General features: G+C 48.7%; 1 protein-coding gene across 2 annotated transcripts in view; it reads right to left on the bottom strand.

Annotated features, from left to right (window-relative positions):
- LOC129858247 (follistatin-related protein 5-like) overlaps positions 1-17495 on the bottom strand; it is a 225506-nt gene extending 208011 nt beyond the window's left edge. Inside the window, exon 1 of one of the 2 annotated variants that reach the window (XM_055927333.1) lies at positions 17022-17495. In XM_055927333.1, coding sequence (XP_055783308.1) covers positions 17022-17044 — 23 coding nt within the window. In that variant the 5' untranslated portion in view covers positions 17045-17495. The remainder of the gene's footprint in view (positions 1-17021) is intronic. The other variant, XM_055927334.1, reaches the window with a different exon arrangement.
- Between the last annotated feature and the right edge of the window lie 223 nt (positions 17496-17718).

Below are 17718 nucleotides of genomic sequence, written 5' to 3'. Positions count from 1 at the left end.
GTTGGAACATTGCTGTGGGGACTTGTTTCCATTCAGCCACTAGAGAATTAGTGAAGTCGGGCACTAATGTTGGGCAATTAGGCCAATTCATCACAAAGATGTTTGATGGGGTTGAGGTCAGGGCTCTGTGCAGGCCAGTCAAGTTCTTCCACACCAATCTCAACAAACTATTTTTATATGGACATGGCTTTGTGCATGGGGGCATTGTCATGCTGAAACAGGAGGGAGCCTTCCCCAAACTGTTTCCACAACATTGGACACACAAAATCGTCTAGAATGTCATTGTATGCTGTATGCTGTAGCGTTAAGATTTCCCTTCGCTGGAACTAAGGGGCCTAGCGCAAACCCTGAAAAACAGCCCCAGACCATTATTCCTCCTCCACCAATCTTTACAGTTGGCACTATGCGTTGGGGCAGGTAGCGTTCGCCTGGCATTCGCCAAACGCAGATGGTGACGCGTGATTCATTACTCCAGACAACGCGTTTTCACTGCTCCAGAGTCCAATGGCGGCGAGCATAACACCACTCCAGCCAATGCTTGGCATTGCGCATGGTTATTTAAGGCTTGTTTGCGGCTGCTTGGCCATGGAAACCCGTTTCATGTAGCCCCCGACGAACCGTTCTTGCGCTGACGTTGCTTCCAGAAGCAGTTTGGAACTCAGTATTGCAACCGAGGACAGACGATTTGTACGCACTACACGCTTCAGCACTCGGCAGTCCCCACTTTACGGCTGAGCCGTTGTTGCTCCTGGACGTTTCTACTTCACAATAACAGCACTTACAGTTGACCGGGGCAGCTCTAGCAGGGCAGAAATTTGACAAACTGACTTATTGGAAAGGTGGCATCCGATGATGGTGCCATGTTGAAAGTCATTGAGCTCTTCAGTAAGGACATTCTACTGCCAATGTTTGTCTATGGAGATTTTATGACTGTGCTCAAATTCATACACCTGTCAGCAACTGGTGTGGCAGAAATAGCCAAATCCATTTGAAGGGGTATGCATAAGTGTATTTCTCACAGCCCATCAAATAGTGACTTTGCCAGTCTATAGCCATGAATATCCCCTATTCCAACACACTGTCATTCAAATGTTACAGTAAGTTAAGTTCCTAAGTGACCGCTAACCCCTCACCCTAAACACTTTGGTCTAGTTTGCCAGACACAGTTTAAGCATTGAGGGTCAGGGTAGAGTAGTATGATACAAGTTTTTACAAAACATTTACTCCCTCACTGTAGTATTCTATTCGTATTTCATCCCCTTTCCCCCCTACCATCCCTACTTCTCCTACCATCACTACCATCAACACCATCCCTACCATCCTTACAACCACTACCATACATGCCAACAATACCATCACTAGCATCACTACCATCATAACCATCACTGCCATCCCTACCACAACTTCCACTCTAACATCCCTACCATTGACTACCATCATCTCCATCCCTACCACTAGCATCACTACAATCCCTATCACCCCTAGCACCACTCCCATCCCTACCATCACTTTCACCAATAACATCCCTACCATCTCCACAATCACTACCATAACTACAGTCACTACCATTCCTACCACAACTACCACCACTACCCTCACTACCATCACCACCATCCCTACCATCACTACCATCATTACCATCCCTACCACTAGCATCACTACAATCCCTACCACCCCCAGCACCTGTACCACCCCTACCATCACTACCATCCCCACCATCACTTCCACCAATAACATACCTACCATCTCCACAATCACTACCATCACTACCATCCCTATCATCACCATCATCACTAGCATCACAAACATCAATACCATCAATAACATAACAACCATCCCTACCATCAACACAATCCCTACTATCACCACCCTCCCTACCATAACTACCATCCCTACAATCAATACCATCACCACCATCACTGCCATCCCTACAATCACTACCATCACCACCATCCTTACCATCACCAAATCTCTAATTATCACTACCATCAGTACCATCACCACCATCACTAACATCCCTACAATCACCACCATCATCACCATCACTTCCACCACTAACATCCCTACCATCACCACCATCACTACCACCACTATCATAACTACTTTCACCACCATCACCACCATCCCTACCATATCTACAATCACTACCACCACTACCATCTCTACCATTACAACCATCACTACCATCACCACCATCCCTACCATCCCTACCACAACCACCCCCACCACTAACATCCCTACCATTACAACCATCACTACCATCACCACCATCCCTACCATCCCTACCACAACCACCACCACCACTAACATCCCTACCATTACAACCATCACTACCATCACCACCCTCCCTACCATCCCTACCACAACAACCACCACCACTAACATCCCTACCATGACTACCATCACCACCATCCCTACAACTACCACCACTACCATCACCATCACCACCACTACCACCACAACCATCATCACCATCACCACCATCACTACACACCACCATATCTACCATCACAACCATCCCTACCATCACAACCATCACCACCATCACTACCATCACCACCATCACTACCACCAATACCATTCAAACTGTCAGTATCATCACAATCATCCCTACCATCACCACCATCTCTACCATCACTACCATCAATTCCATCTATACCATCACAACCATCCCTCCCATCACTACCATCACCACCATCCCTCCCATCACTACCATCACCAACATCTCTACCATATCCACAATCACTACCACGATCCATACCATTACAACCATCACTACCATCACCACCATCCCTACCACAACTACCACCACTAACATCCCTACCATGACTACCATCACCACCATCCCTACAACTACCACCACTACCATCACCACCATCCCTACCACCACTACCACCACAAACATCACCACCATCACTACCCTCATTACCATTACTACCATCACCACCATCACTACACACCACCATCACTGCCATCACAACCATCCCTACCATCACCACCATCCCACCATCACTAAAACCACTACTATCACTACTATCACCACTATCCCTACCATCACTCCCATCCCTGCCATTACTTCCACCACTACCATCCTGACCATCATTACCACAACAACCATCACTACCATCCCCACCATCCCTACCATCACTAAAACCACTACCATCACTACCATTACCACCATCAGCACCACTATCACTTCCACCCCTACCACCACTACATTCACTACCATCACCACCATCACTACCAGTAGTCTAGATACAAGAAAAGACCTTGACATTATCTCTATAATAAAGCTGAGAAAAGAACTGAAGAAATAGACAATGAAATAAAAGTGAAATGACTTTTCTTTACAAGCGCAATAGAAGCATGGCTTTCCACTACCATCCCTACCACCACTACCATCACAACCATCACTACCATCCCTACCACCACTACCATCACAACCATCACTACCATCCATACCATCCCTACCACCACTACCATCACAACCATCACTACCATCCCTACCACCACTACCATCACAACCATCACTACCATCCCTACCATCCCTACCACCACTACCATCACAACCATCACTACCATCCCTACCATCCCTACCACCACTACCATCACAACCATCACTACCATCACTACTATCACTACCCTCATTACCATTACTGCCATCATAACCATCACCACCATCACTAATATCTCTTTCACCACTACCACCACTACCATCACAACCATCACTACCATCCCTACCATCCCTACCACCACTACCATCACAACCATCACTACCATCCCTACCATCCCTACCACCACTACCATCACAACCATCACTACCATCCCTACCATCCCTACCACCACTACCATCACAACCATCACTACCATCCCTACCATCCCTAACATCACAACCATCACTACCATCCCTACCATCCCTACCAGCACTACCATCCGTACCAACACTACCACCACTACCATCACAACCATCACTACCATCCCTACCATCCCTACCAGCAATACCATCCCTACCATCACTACCACCACTACCATCCATACCAACACTACCATCACAACCATCACAACCATCCCTACCAGCACTACCATCCGTACCAACACTACCACCACTACCATCACAACCATCACTACCATCCCTACCATCCCTACCAGCAATACCATCCCTACCATCACTACCATCCATACCAACACTACCATCACAACCATCACAACCATCCCTACCATCCCTACCAGCAATACCATCCCTACCATCACTACCACCACTACCATCCGTACCAACACTACCACCACTACCATCACAACCATCACTACCAACACTACCATCCCTACCATCACTACCACAACTACCATCACAACCATCACTACCATCCCTACCATCCCTACCAGCACTACCATCCGTACCAACACTACCACCACTACCATCACAACCATCACTACCATCCCTACCATCCCTACCAGCAATACCATCCCTACCATCACTACCACCACTACCATCCATACCAACACTCCCATCACAACCATCACAACCATCCCTACCAGCACTACCATCCGTACCAACACTACCACCACTACCATCACAACCATCACTACCATCACTACCATCCCTACCATCACTACCACCACTACCATCACAACCATCACTACCATCACAACCATTACTACCATCCCTACCATCCCTACCATCCCTACCATCCGTACCATCCCTACCACCACTACCATCACAACCATCACTACCATCCATACCAACACTACCACCACTACCATCACAACCATCACTACCATCCCTACCATCCCTACCACCACTACCATCACAACCATCACTACCATCACAACCATTACTACCATCCCTACCATCCCTACCATCCCTACCATCCGTACCATCCCTACCACCACTACCATCACAACCATCACTACCATCCATACCAACACTACCACCACTACCAGCACAACCATCACTACCATCCCTACCATCCCTACCACCACTACCATCACAACCATCACTACCATCCGTACCAACACTACCACCACTACCATCACAACCATCACTACCATCACTACCATCACTACCACCACTACCATCACAACCATCACAACCATCACAACCATCACTACCATCCCTACCATCCCTACCACCACTACCATCCCTACCATCCCTACCATCCGTACCATCCCTACCACCACTACCATCACAACCATCACAACCATCACTACCATCACTACCACCACTACCATCACAACCATCCCTACCACCACTACCATCACAACCATCACTACCATCCGTACCAACACTACCACCACTACCATCACAACCATCACTACCATCCCTACCATCCCTACCACCACCACCATCACAACCATCACTACCATCACTACCATCACTACCACCACTACCATCACAACCATCACTACCATCCCTACCAACACTACCACCACAACCATCACTACCATCCGTACCAACACTACCACCACTAGCATCACAACCATCACTACCATCCCTACCATCCCTACCACCACTACCACCACTACCATCACAACCATCACTACCATCCCTACCAACACTACCACCACTACCATCACAACCATCACTACCATCCGTACCAACACTACCACCACTACCATCACAACCATCACTACCATCACTACCATCACTACCACCACTACCATCACAACCATCACAACCATCACAACCATCACTACCATCCCTACCATCCCTACCACCACTACCATCCCTACCATCCCTACCATCCGTACCATCCCTACCACCACTACCATCACAACCATCACAACCATCACTACCATCACTACCACCACTACCATCACAACCATCCCTACCACCACTACCATCACAACCATCACTACCATCCGTACCAACACTACCACCACTACCATCACAACCATCACTACCATCCCTACCATCCCTACCACCACCACCATCACAACCATCACTACCATCACTACCATCACTACCACCACTACCATCACAACCATCCCTACCAACACTACCACCACAACCATCACTACCATCCGTACCAACACTACCACCACTAGCATCACAACCATCACTACCATCCCTACCATCCCTACCACCACTACCACCACTACCATCACAACCATCACTACCATCCCTACCAACACTACCACCACTACCATCACAACCATCACCACCATCACTACTATCACTACCACCACTACCATCCGTACCAACACTACCACCACTACCATCACAACCATCACTACCATCACTACCATCCCTACCATCACTACCACCACTACCATCACTACCATCACTACCATCACAACCATTACTACCATCCCTACCATCCCTACCATCCCTACCATCCCTACCATCCGTACCATCCCTACCACCACTACCATCACAACCATCACTACCATCCATACCAACACTACCACCACTACCATCACAACCATCACTACCATCCCTACCATCCCTACCACCACTACAATCACAACCATCACTACCATCCGTACCAACACTACCACCACTACCATCACAACCATCACTACCATCCTTACCATCCCTACCATCACAACCATCCCTACCAACACAACCACCACTACCATCACAACCACCACTACCATCAGTACCATCACTACCACCACTACCATCACAACCATCACAACCATCACTACCATCACAACCATCACTACCATCCCTACCATCCCTACCACCACTACCATCCCTACCATCCCTACCATCCCTACCACCACTACCATCACAACCATCACTACCATCCGTACCACCACTACCATCACAACCATCACTACCATCCCTACCACCACTACCATCACAACCATCACTACCATCCGTACCAACACTACCACCACTACCATCACAACCATCACTACCATCCCTACCATCCCTACCACCACCACCATCACAACCATCACTACCACCACTACCATCACAACCATCACTACCATCCCTACCATCCCTACCACCACAACCATCACTACCATCCGTACCAACACTACCACCACTACCATCACAACCATCACTACCATCCCTACCATCCCTACCACCACTACCATCACAACCATCACTACCATCACTACCACCACTACCATTACAACCATCACTACCATCCCTACCAACACTACCACCACAACCATCACTACCATCCGTACCAACACTACCACCACTACCATCACAACCATCACTACCATCCCTACCATCCCTACCACCACTACCATCCGTACCAACACTACCACCACTACCATCACAACCATCACTACCATCCCTACCATCCCTACCAGCAATACCATCCCTACCATCACTACCACCACTACCATCCATACCAACACTACCATCACAACCATCACAACCATCCCTACCAGCACTACCATCCGTACCAACACTACCACCACTACCATCACAACCATCACTACCATCCCTACCATCCCTACCAGCAATACCATCCCTACCATCACTACCATCCATACCAACACTACCATCACAACCATCACAACCATCCCTACCATCCCTACCAGCAATACCATCCCTACCATCACTACCACCACTACCATCCGTACCAACACTACCACCACTACCATCACAACCATCACTACCAACACTACCATCCCTACCATCACTACCACAACTACCATCACAACCATCACTACCATCCCTACCATCCCTACCAGCACTACCATCCGTACCAACACTACCACCACTACCATCACAACCATCACTACCATCCCTACCATCCCTACCAGCAATACCATCCCTACCATCACTACCACCACTACCATCCATACCAACACTCCCATCACAACCATCACAACCATCCCTACCAGCACTACCATCCGTACCAACACTACCACCACTACCATCACAACCATCACTACCATCACTACCATCCCTACCATCACTACCACCACTACCATCACAACCATCACTACCATCACAACCATTACTACCATCCCTACCATCCCTACCATCCCTACCATCCGTACCATCCCTACCACCACTACCATCACAACCATCACTACCATCCATACCAACACTACCACCACTACCATCACAACCATCACTACCATCCCTACCATCCCTACCACCACTACCATCACAACCATCACTACCATCACAACCATTACTACCATCCCTACCATCCCTACCATCCCTACCATCCGTACCATCCCTACCACCACTACCATCACAACCATCACTACCATCCATACCAACACTACCACCACTACCAGCACAACCATCACTACCATCCCTACCATCCCTACCACCACTACCATCACAACCATCACTACCATCCGTACCAACACTACCACCACTACCATCACAACCATCACTACCATCACTACCATCACTACCACCACTACCATCACAACCATCACAACCATCACAACCATCACTACCATCCCTACCATCCCTACCACCACTACCATCCCTACCATCCCTACCATCCGTACCATCCCTACCACCACTACCATCACAACCATCACAACCATCACTACCATCACTACCACCACTACCATCACAACCATCCCTACCACCACTACCATCACAACCATCACTACCATCCGTACCAACACTACCACCACTACCATCACAACCATCACTACCATCCCTACCATCCCTACCACCACCACCATCACAACCATCACTACCATCACTACCATCACTACCACCACTACCATCACAACCATCACTACCATCCCTACCAACACTACCACCACAACCATCACTACCATCCGTACCAACACTACCACCACTAGCATCACAACCATCACTACCATCCCTACCATCCCTACCACCACTACCACCACTACCATCACAACCATCACTACCATCCCTACCAACACTACCACCACTACCATCACAACCATCACTACCATCCGTACCAACACTACCACCACTACCATCACAACCATCACTACCATCACTACCATCACTACCACCACTACCATCACAACCATCACAACCATCACAACCATCACTACCATCCCTACCATCCCTACCACCACTACCATCCCTACCATCCCTACCATCCGTACCATCCCTACCACCACAACCATCACAACCATCACAACCATCACTACCACCACTACCATCACAACCATCCCTACCACCACTACCATCACAACCATCACTACCATCCGTACCAACACTACCACCACTACCATCACAACCATCACTACCATCCCTACCATCCCTACCACCACCACCATCACAACCATCACTACCATCACTACCATCACTACCACCACTACCATCACAACCATCCCTACCAACACTACCACCACAACCATCACTACCATCCGTACCAACACTACCACCACTAGCATCACAACCATCACTACCATCCCTACCATCCCTACCACCACTACCACCACTACCATCACAACCATCACTACCATCCCTACCAACACTACCACCACTACCATCACAACCATCACCACCATCACTACTATCACTACCACCACTACCATCCGTACCAACACTACCACCACTACCATCACAACCATCACTACCATCACTACCATCCCTACCATCACTACCACCACTACCATCACTACCATCACTACCATCACAACCATTACTACCATCCCTACCATCCCTACCATCCCTACCATCCCTACCATCCGTACCATCCCTACCACCACTACCATCACAACCATCACTACCATCCATACCAACACTACCACCACTACCATCACAACCATCACTACCATCCCTACCATCCCTACCACCACTACAATCACAACCATCACTACCATCCGTACCAACACTACCACCACTACCATCACAACCATCACTACCATCCTTACCATCCCTACCATCACAACCATCCCTACCAACACAACCACCACTACCATCACAACCACCACTACCATCAGTACCATCACTACCACCACTACCATCACAACCATCACAACCATCACTACCATCACAACCATCACTACCATCCCTACCATCCCTACCACCACTACCATCCCTACCATCCCTACCATCCCTACCACCACTACCATCACAACCATCACTACCATCCGTACCACCACTACCATCACAACCATCACTACCATCCCTACCACCACTACCATCACAACCATCACTACCATCCGTACCAACACTACCACCACTACCATCACAACCATCACTACCATCCCTACCATCCCTACCACCACCACCATCACAACCATCACTACCACCACTACCATCACAACCATCACTACCATCCCTACCATCCCTACCACCACAACCATCACTACCATCCGTACCAACACTACCACCACTACCATCACAACCATCACTACCATCCCTACCATCCCTACCACCACTACCATCACAACCATCACTACCATCACTACCACCACTACCATTACAACCATCACTACCATCCCTACCAACACTACCACCACAACCATCACTACCATCCGTACCAACACTACCACCACTACCATCACAACCATCACTACCATCCCTACCATCCCTACCACCACTACCACCACTACCATCACAACCATCACTACCATCCATACCAACACTACCACCACAACCATCACTACCATCCCTACCATCCCTACCACCACTACCATCACAACCATCCCTACCAACACTACCACCACAACCATCACTACCATCACTGTCACGCCCTGGCCTTAGTATTCTTTGTTTTCTTTATTATTTTAGTTAGGTCAGGGTGTGACATGGGGAATGTTTGTGTTTTGTCGGTTTTGGGTGATTATATGGTAAAGGGGGTGTTGGGTGTATTGTATGGGTTTGTGTGTAGTGCATGTGTCTAGCGTTGTCTATGTTGGTTTAGTTGTTTAGGAGAGTCTATGGTTGCCTGAATGAGTTCCCAATTAGAGACAGCTGATTTCTGTTGTCTCTGATTGGGAGCCATATTTAGGGTAGCCATAGGCTTTCATGTGATGTGGGTAATTGTCTATGTAGAACGTTTGTAGCCTGTGTGTGTATGTGCACAACGTTATTTAGCTTCACGGTCGTTTGTTGTTTTGTATAGTTTGTTAAAGTGTGTCGTGTTCGTTCATCTTCTTTAAATAAAAAGAGAAGATGTATCATTATTCCGCTGCATCTTGGTCCGTCTCTCCAGTACACGATCGTGACAGAATTACCCACCAAAGGATCAAGCAGCGTGAATTGGAGCAGTGGCCTGCTACACAGGATTATTGGAGTTGGGAGGAAATATTGGATGGAGAAGATCCATGGGCACAGCCGGGAGAATATCGCCGTCCCAAAGCTGAGCTGGATGCAGCGAAAGCAGAGAGGCGGCGATATGAGGAGGCAGCACGGAAACAAGGCTGGAACCCCGTAAGTCAAACCCAAAAATTTCTTGGGGGAGGGCTCTCGGGTAGTTTAGTTGGGTCAGTCGGGAGACGTGAGCCAACTCCTCCTGCTTACCGTAAGGAGCCGGTGAGGGCGGATTTGGAAGTGAGCGACGCAGAGACAGTAAAGGAATTAATGGAGAAATTGGAGGAGAGAGTTATGAGGGATGTACTGGTTTGGTGCATGAGCCACGGCATCCGTCCGAATGAGCGTGTTGGTGAGTTAATGTCACCGGGAACAGCTCTCCATACTCGTCCTGAGGTGCGTGCTAGCCGTCTGGTTAAGACAGTGCCTACAGCACGCACAAAGCCTCCTGTGTGTCTCCAGAGTCCTGTGCGTCCTGTTACTGTTCCTCCACGTACTAGCCCTGTGGTGCGTGTCTCCAGCACATTACCACCAGTGCCTACACCACGCACCAAGCCTTCTGTGTGTCTCCAGAGTCCTGTACGCACTGTTCCTTCTCCCCGCACTAGCCCTGAGAAGCGTGTTCCCAGCCCGATACCACCAGTGCCGGCACCACGCACTAGGCCTAATGTGCGTCTCCAGGGTCCAGTATGCCCTGTTCCTTCTCCCCGCACTAGCCCTGAGATGCGTGTCCCCAGCCCGGTGCCACCAGTCCCGGCACCACGCACCAGGCCTACAGTGCGCCTCAGCCGGCAGGAGTCTGCCGTCTGCACAGCGATGCCTGAACTGCCCGTCTGCCAAGCGCCATCTGAGCCATCCGTCTCCCCAGCGCCATCTGAGCCATCCGTCTCCCCAGCGCCATCTGAGCCATCCGTCTGCCAAGCGCCATCTGAGCCATCCGTCTCCCCAGCGCCATCTGAGCCATCCGTCTCCCCAGCGCCATCTGAGCCATCCGTCTCCCCAGCGCCATCTGAGCCATCCGTCTCCCCAGCGCCATCTGAGCCATCCGTCTCCCCAGCGCCATCTGAGCCATCCGTCTGCAATGAGCCTGCAAAGCCGCCCGTCTGCCATGAGCCTGCAGAGCCGCCCGTCTGCCATGAGCCTACTGAGCCGTCCGCCAGACAGGAGCCGCTAGAGCCGCCAGCCAGACAGGAGCCGCTAGAGCCGTCCGTCAGACAGGATCTGCCAGAGCCGCCAACCAGACAGGATCTGCCAGAGCCGCCAACCAGACAGGATCTGCCAGAGCCGCCAACCAGACAGGATCTGCCAGAGCCGCCAACCAGACAGGATCTGCCAGAGCCGCCAACCAGACAGGATCTGCCAGAGCCGCCAACCAGACAGGATCTGCCAGAGCCGCCAACCAGACAGGATCTGCCAGAGCCGCCAACCAGACAGGATCTGCCAGAGCCGCCAATCAGACAGGATCTGCCAGATCAGTCAGCCAGCCATGAGCAGCCAGATCTGTCAGCTAGCCATGAGCAGCCAGCTCCGTCAGCTAGCCTTGAGCAGCCAGATCCGTCAGCTAGCCATGAGCAGCCAGATCCGTCAGCTAGCCATGAGCAGCCAGATCCGTCAGCTAGCCATGAGCAGCCAGATCCGTCAGCTAGCCATGAGCAGCCAGATCCGTCAGCTAGCCATGAGCAGCCAGATCCGTCAGCTAGCCATGAGCAGCCAGATCCGTCAGCTAGCCATGAGCAGCCAGATCCGTCAGCTAGCCATGAGCAGCCAGATCCGTCAGCTAGCCATGAGCAGCCAGATCCGTCAGCCAGCCATGAGCAGCCAGATCCGTCAGCCAGCCATGAGCAGCCAGATCCGTCAGCTAGCCATGAGCAGCCAGATCCGTCAGCTAGCCTTGAGCAGCCAGATCCGTCAGCTAGCCATGAGCAGCCAGATCCGTCAGCTAGCCATGAGCAGCCAGATCCGTCAGCTAGCCATGAGCAGCCAGATCCGTCAGCTAGCCATGAGCAGCCAGATCCGTCAGCTAGCCATGAGCAGCCAGATCCGTCAGCCAGCCATGAGCAGCCAGATCCGTCAGCCAGCCATGAGCAGCCAGATCCGTCAGCCAGCCATGAGCAGCCAGATCCGTCAGCTAGCCATGAGCAGCCAGATCCGTCAGCCAGCCATGAGCAGCCAGATCCGTCAGCCAGCCATGAGCAGCCAGATCCGTCAGCCAGCCATGAGCAGCCAGATCCGTCAGTTAGCCATGAGCAGCCAGATCTGCCAGCCAGCCATGGGCCGTCCCTCAGTCCGGAGCTGCAGTCCCTCAGTCCGGAGCTGCCATTCCTCAGTCCGGAGCTGCCATTCCTCAGTCCGGAGCTGCCCCTTACCCTGGTGCTGCCCCTTACCCTGGTACTGCCCCTTACCCTGGTACTGCCCCTTACCCTGGTACTGCCCCTGACCCTGGTACTGCCCCTTACCCTGGTACTGCCCCTTACCCTGGTACTGCCCCTTAGTCCGGAGCTGCCCCTTAGTCCGGAACTGCCCCTTAATGCTATGGGGTTAATGTGGAGGGGGGTCATTTGGAGGAAGCTAAGGAGGCGGTTAGGGACTATGGTGACGTGGGGACCACAACCAGAGCCGGAGCCGCCACCGTGGATGGAAGCCCACCCAGACCCTCCCCTAGACTGTGTAATGATGCGCCCGGAGTTCGCACCTTAAGGGGGGGGTTATGTCACGCCCTGGCCTTAGTATTCTTTGTTTTCTTTATTATTTTAGTTAGGTCAGGGTGTGACATGGGGAATGTTTGTGTTTTGTCGGTTTTGGGTGATTATATGGTAAAGGGGGTGTTGGGTGTATTGTATGGGTTTGTGTGTAGTGCATGTGTCTAGCGTTGTCTATGTTGGTTTAGTTGTTTAGGAGAGTCTATGGTTGCCTGAATGAGTTCCCAATTAGAGACAGCTGATTTCTGTTGTCTCTGATTGGGAGCCATATTTAGGGTAGCCATAGGCTTTCATGTGATGTGGGTAATTGTCTATGTAGAACGTTTGTAGCCTGTGTGTGTATGTGCACAACGTTATTTAGCTTCACGGTCGTTTGTTGTTTTGTATAGTTTGTTAAAGTGTGTCGTGTTCGTTCATCTTCTTTAAATAAAAAGAGAAGATGTATCATTATTCCGCTGCATCTTGGTCCGTCTCTCCAGTACACGATCGTGACAATCACTACCAACACTACCACCACTACCATCACAACCATCACTACCATCACTACCATCACTACCACCACTACCATCACAACCATCACAACCATCACTACCATCACTACTATCACTAGGGGTGAAATTCAGAAATCTCAGAAAAGCAGTACTAATCTGGGATCAGTTTTGCCTTTTTAGAGAGCAATGATTAAACTGCGGGGACCTGATCCTAGATCAGAACTTCTAGACGCTTCATAAATACAGGCTGAGATTCCTGATGATTTCCTTTCGGGAAAGAAATATGCCACTTTGAGTAGCGAATGTGCACGCGTTGGTTTTGTCCCAAGGGTAATTGCCAAGTCATTGTAACGGGAGGCAGAGCCGACATTAATTCCTGCGGTTTCATCAATGCCTGTCTACTGAGGAATGTATTATGTTTGGGATTCCAACAACATTATTACATCAACATGTGTTGATTATGAGGTGCTATTCTGTGTGTGTGTGTGTGTGTGTGTGTGTGTGTGTGTGTGTGTGTGTGTGTGTGTGTGTGTGTGTGTGTGTGTGTGTGTGTGTGTGTGGATGTGTGAAATGTTGTATCATGCATGCTTGTATACCTACATACCTGTTTATGTAAAGAGAGTTGTTATAGGTCACTTGCCTCATCATCACTCATGTAACATTCATCCCACTACAGGCCATCCACAACTTCAATAGACACTGATAGAAACTGATTGATAAAAGTATAAAGCCCTCAAACTCAACTCTGGACCTAGAAGCCAGTTCCATTGTGTTTTTTCATTATTCCCCTCTAATCAGAGACTGATTTAGACCTAGTACACCAGGTGGGTGCAATTAATTATTACACCAGGTGGGTGCAATTCTAATTATCAGAAAACCGGCAGGTTCCGGACCTCGGTTCCGGAGTCTGTGTTTCTGTCTGTCTGTGAGTCTGTCTGTGAGTCTGTCTGTCTGTCTGTCTGTCTGTCTGTCTGTCTGTCTGTCTGTCTGTGAGTCTGTCTGTCTGTCTGTCTGTCTGTCTGTCTGTCTGTCTGTCTGTCTGTCTGTCTGTGAGTCTGTCTGTGAGTCTGTCTGTGAGTCTGTCTGTCTGTCTGTCTGTCTGTCTGTCTGTCTGTCTGTCTGTCTGTCTGTCTGTCTGTCTGTCTGTCTGTCTGTCTGTCTGTTTATGAGTCTGTCTGTTGGCACAAACCCATTAAATGGAAGCTCACAATTAGAAACAGCTGATCGATAGAGTGAGTGGACAGCATGGGCGATGCTTGAATATTAATAGTGTTACTGGTTGAATGACTGTTAAAAGCATCTTCTCCATATTCATAGCCTTTTAATGAATTTGAATCAAGGTGGCTCTGCCGGCTTTCTTTAAATGCAACTCCATATTCTTAGCCTTCTAAATGAACTTGAATCAATGTGGCTCTGCAGGCTTTCTTTAAATGCAACTCCATATTCTTAGCCTTCTAAATGAACTTGAATCAATGTGGCTCTGCAGGCTTTCTTTAAATGCAACTCCATATTCTTAGCCTTCTAATGAACTTGAATCAATGTGGCTCTGCCGGCTTTCTTTAAATGCAATGTAGGTACCTGACATGAGAGGTTGAGCTGTGTAGTGAAATGGCAAAGAAGGTTGAAATATATCTGGAAAGTTTGGGGAGATGGCCTATGCATCCCTAATTCAAAGGGCACTACCATTTCATTAATAGTCTGGGAGTTTCTAATGAGTTTCTAATGACTGTTATCTTCTAGTTTGGATGGCAAGGGGCAGAGAGAAGTAGAGGGTCATTATAGGCCTGTCAGAGACAGACAATCCAAAAACACATTGGGTAGATTTTCTCCAATCAACCCATTTAATCAACAAAGAGGTCATTAGAATAAAACAATGAAATACTTAAGAGTTTATTCAAACCGAGAAGCACTATCCAGTCGGACTTAAAGACTAAGATACAGTACAACAATTGAAAGGGGGGAATCAAACATATAGAATGAATGGCCATCACCATACAAGACTATGCCTATAACTAAATGAGTTACGCGCAGCGAGAGAGAGGATGAAAATAAAACTCGAGTATAATCCCTCAACCGCTAACGGTGTCACTCAAGGATTAGTGTGCTAAAGAAAAAAATAACACGCTAAATACCATGCAGCGAAATTAAACGCCCGAAGCACTGGCATGGAGCGTCCCTGACATTCCCCAAAATATTGACTTTGTTTCAGAACTAGGCTACCCCTCGCGGAATTATAGCAGGCTACAGTAGCGGAGTAGCCTATAGCGCACTAACATAGAGTAAACCATGAAGATTTAACTCGCAACTTCATTGCCATCAACTGAACTGTAGCCTATTGCCTACAGTTCAGACGGCATAGATTAGTTTATCAAGACCTGTGGTAAGTAAAGTAAATCCCAAACCTGATACATATATTCTTTGAATATTTTATTTAAATAAGAGGACAGATTTCAGGTAATGAGGAAATAGTTTTACGGAGGGATTTGCCCTTGATGTCGATTACATTGCAGTTCGATGATAAATGAAACACACTTTTATGTATGGTGCACTTTTAGTGGGCTATGTTTTATATTTATATTCACATTTCACAGTTTTAATTTGTTTTTAGCAGAAGAAACACTAGAAATATCCATGTCTATTGTGTTTTACCTGTATGTCCAGACGCAAACCATCCAGAAGGATAATCCGCACGAGATTAGAAAAAAAACTGTAGTTCACAACAACTATATATCAAATGGATTAGATGAAATCCACCGTTTGTAACTAGAAATCCACACAATATAACTTAGAATAAATTTATAAACGGGTAGTCTGTAAATCCTTTTCGAATACCATCAACCATTTTGTATAAAGAGCGAATCCCTGATTTTCAGCACAGCACCACCGGAGGAGTGGACAGCTCCGTTAGAAGCAGCGGTCTAACCTCACTCTCTTGTCTCCTGTGCCACTGAGGCACCAGCCACCAACTCCAACCTCACCTACTGGCTGCGTCCCGATCCGATTTACATACAATCACAGGACGAACCAATCAAAAGCCCCGCAGAAAGCTCCTCCAGAGCGAGAGTGGAGACAGACAATCTGCCTCGTCTGATTTCATTCGCTGGATATTATTGTCCTTGATTTGAGATGAATTGGGGTTGGGGGGATGTCGAATGTCCCCCTTCCTACTATTCAGAATTTTGCGACACTGAAATTAGTCAGTCAAGTCCTGCAAACCATCATGCAAGTAAGTCACCATTAACAGAGGAGGTATTACAAATACCTACTAATACAATAATCAATGTTTTCGGGAAATTATTCATAATTTGCTTATCAATGTGCACATTATCAAATGGTACCACATTTT

Source organism: Salvelinus fontinalis, chromosome 6 (genome assembly GCF_029448725.1).
Source record: "Salvelinus fontinalis isolate EN_2023a chromosome 6, ASM2944872v1, whole genome shotgun sequence".
Lineage (NCBI taxonomy): Eukaryota > Metazoa > Chordata > Actinopteri > Salmoniformes > Salmonidae > Salvelinus > Salvelinus fontinalis.
The sequence above is the reverse complement of the archived record's forward strand: the minus strand, read 5'-3'. Positions and strand labels throughout refer to the sequence as shown.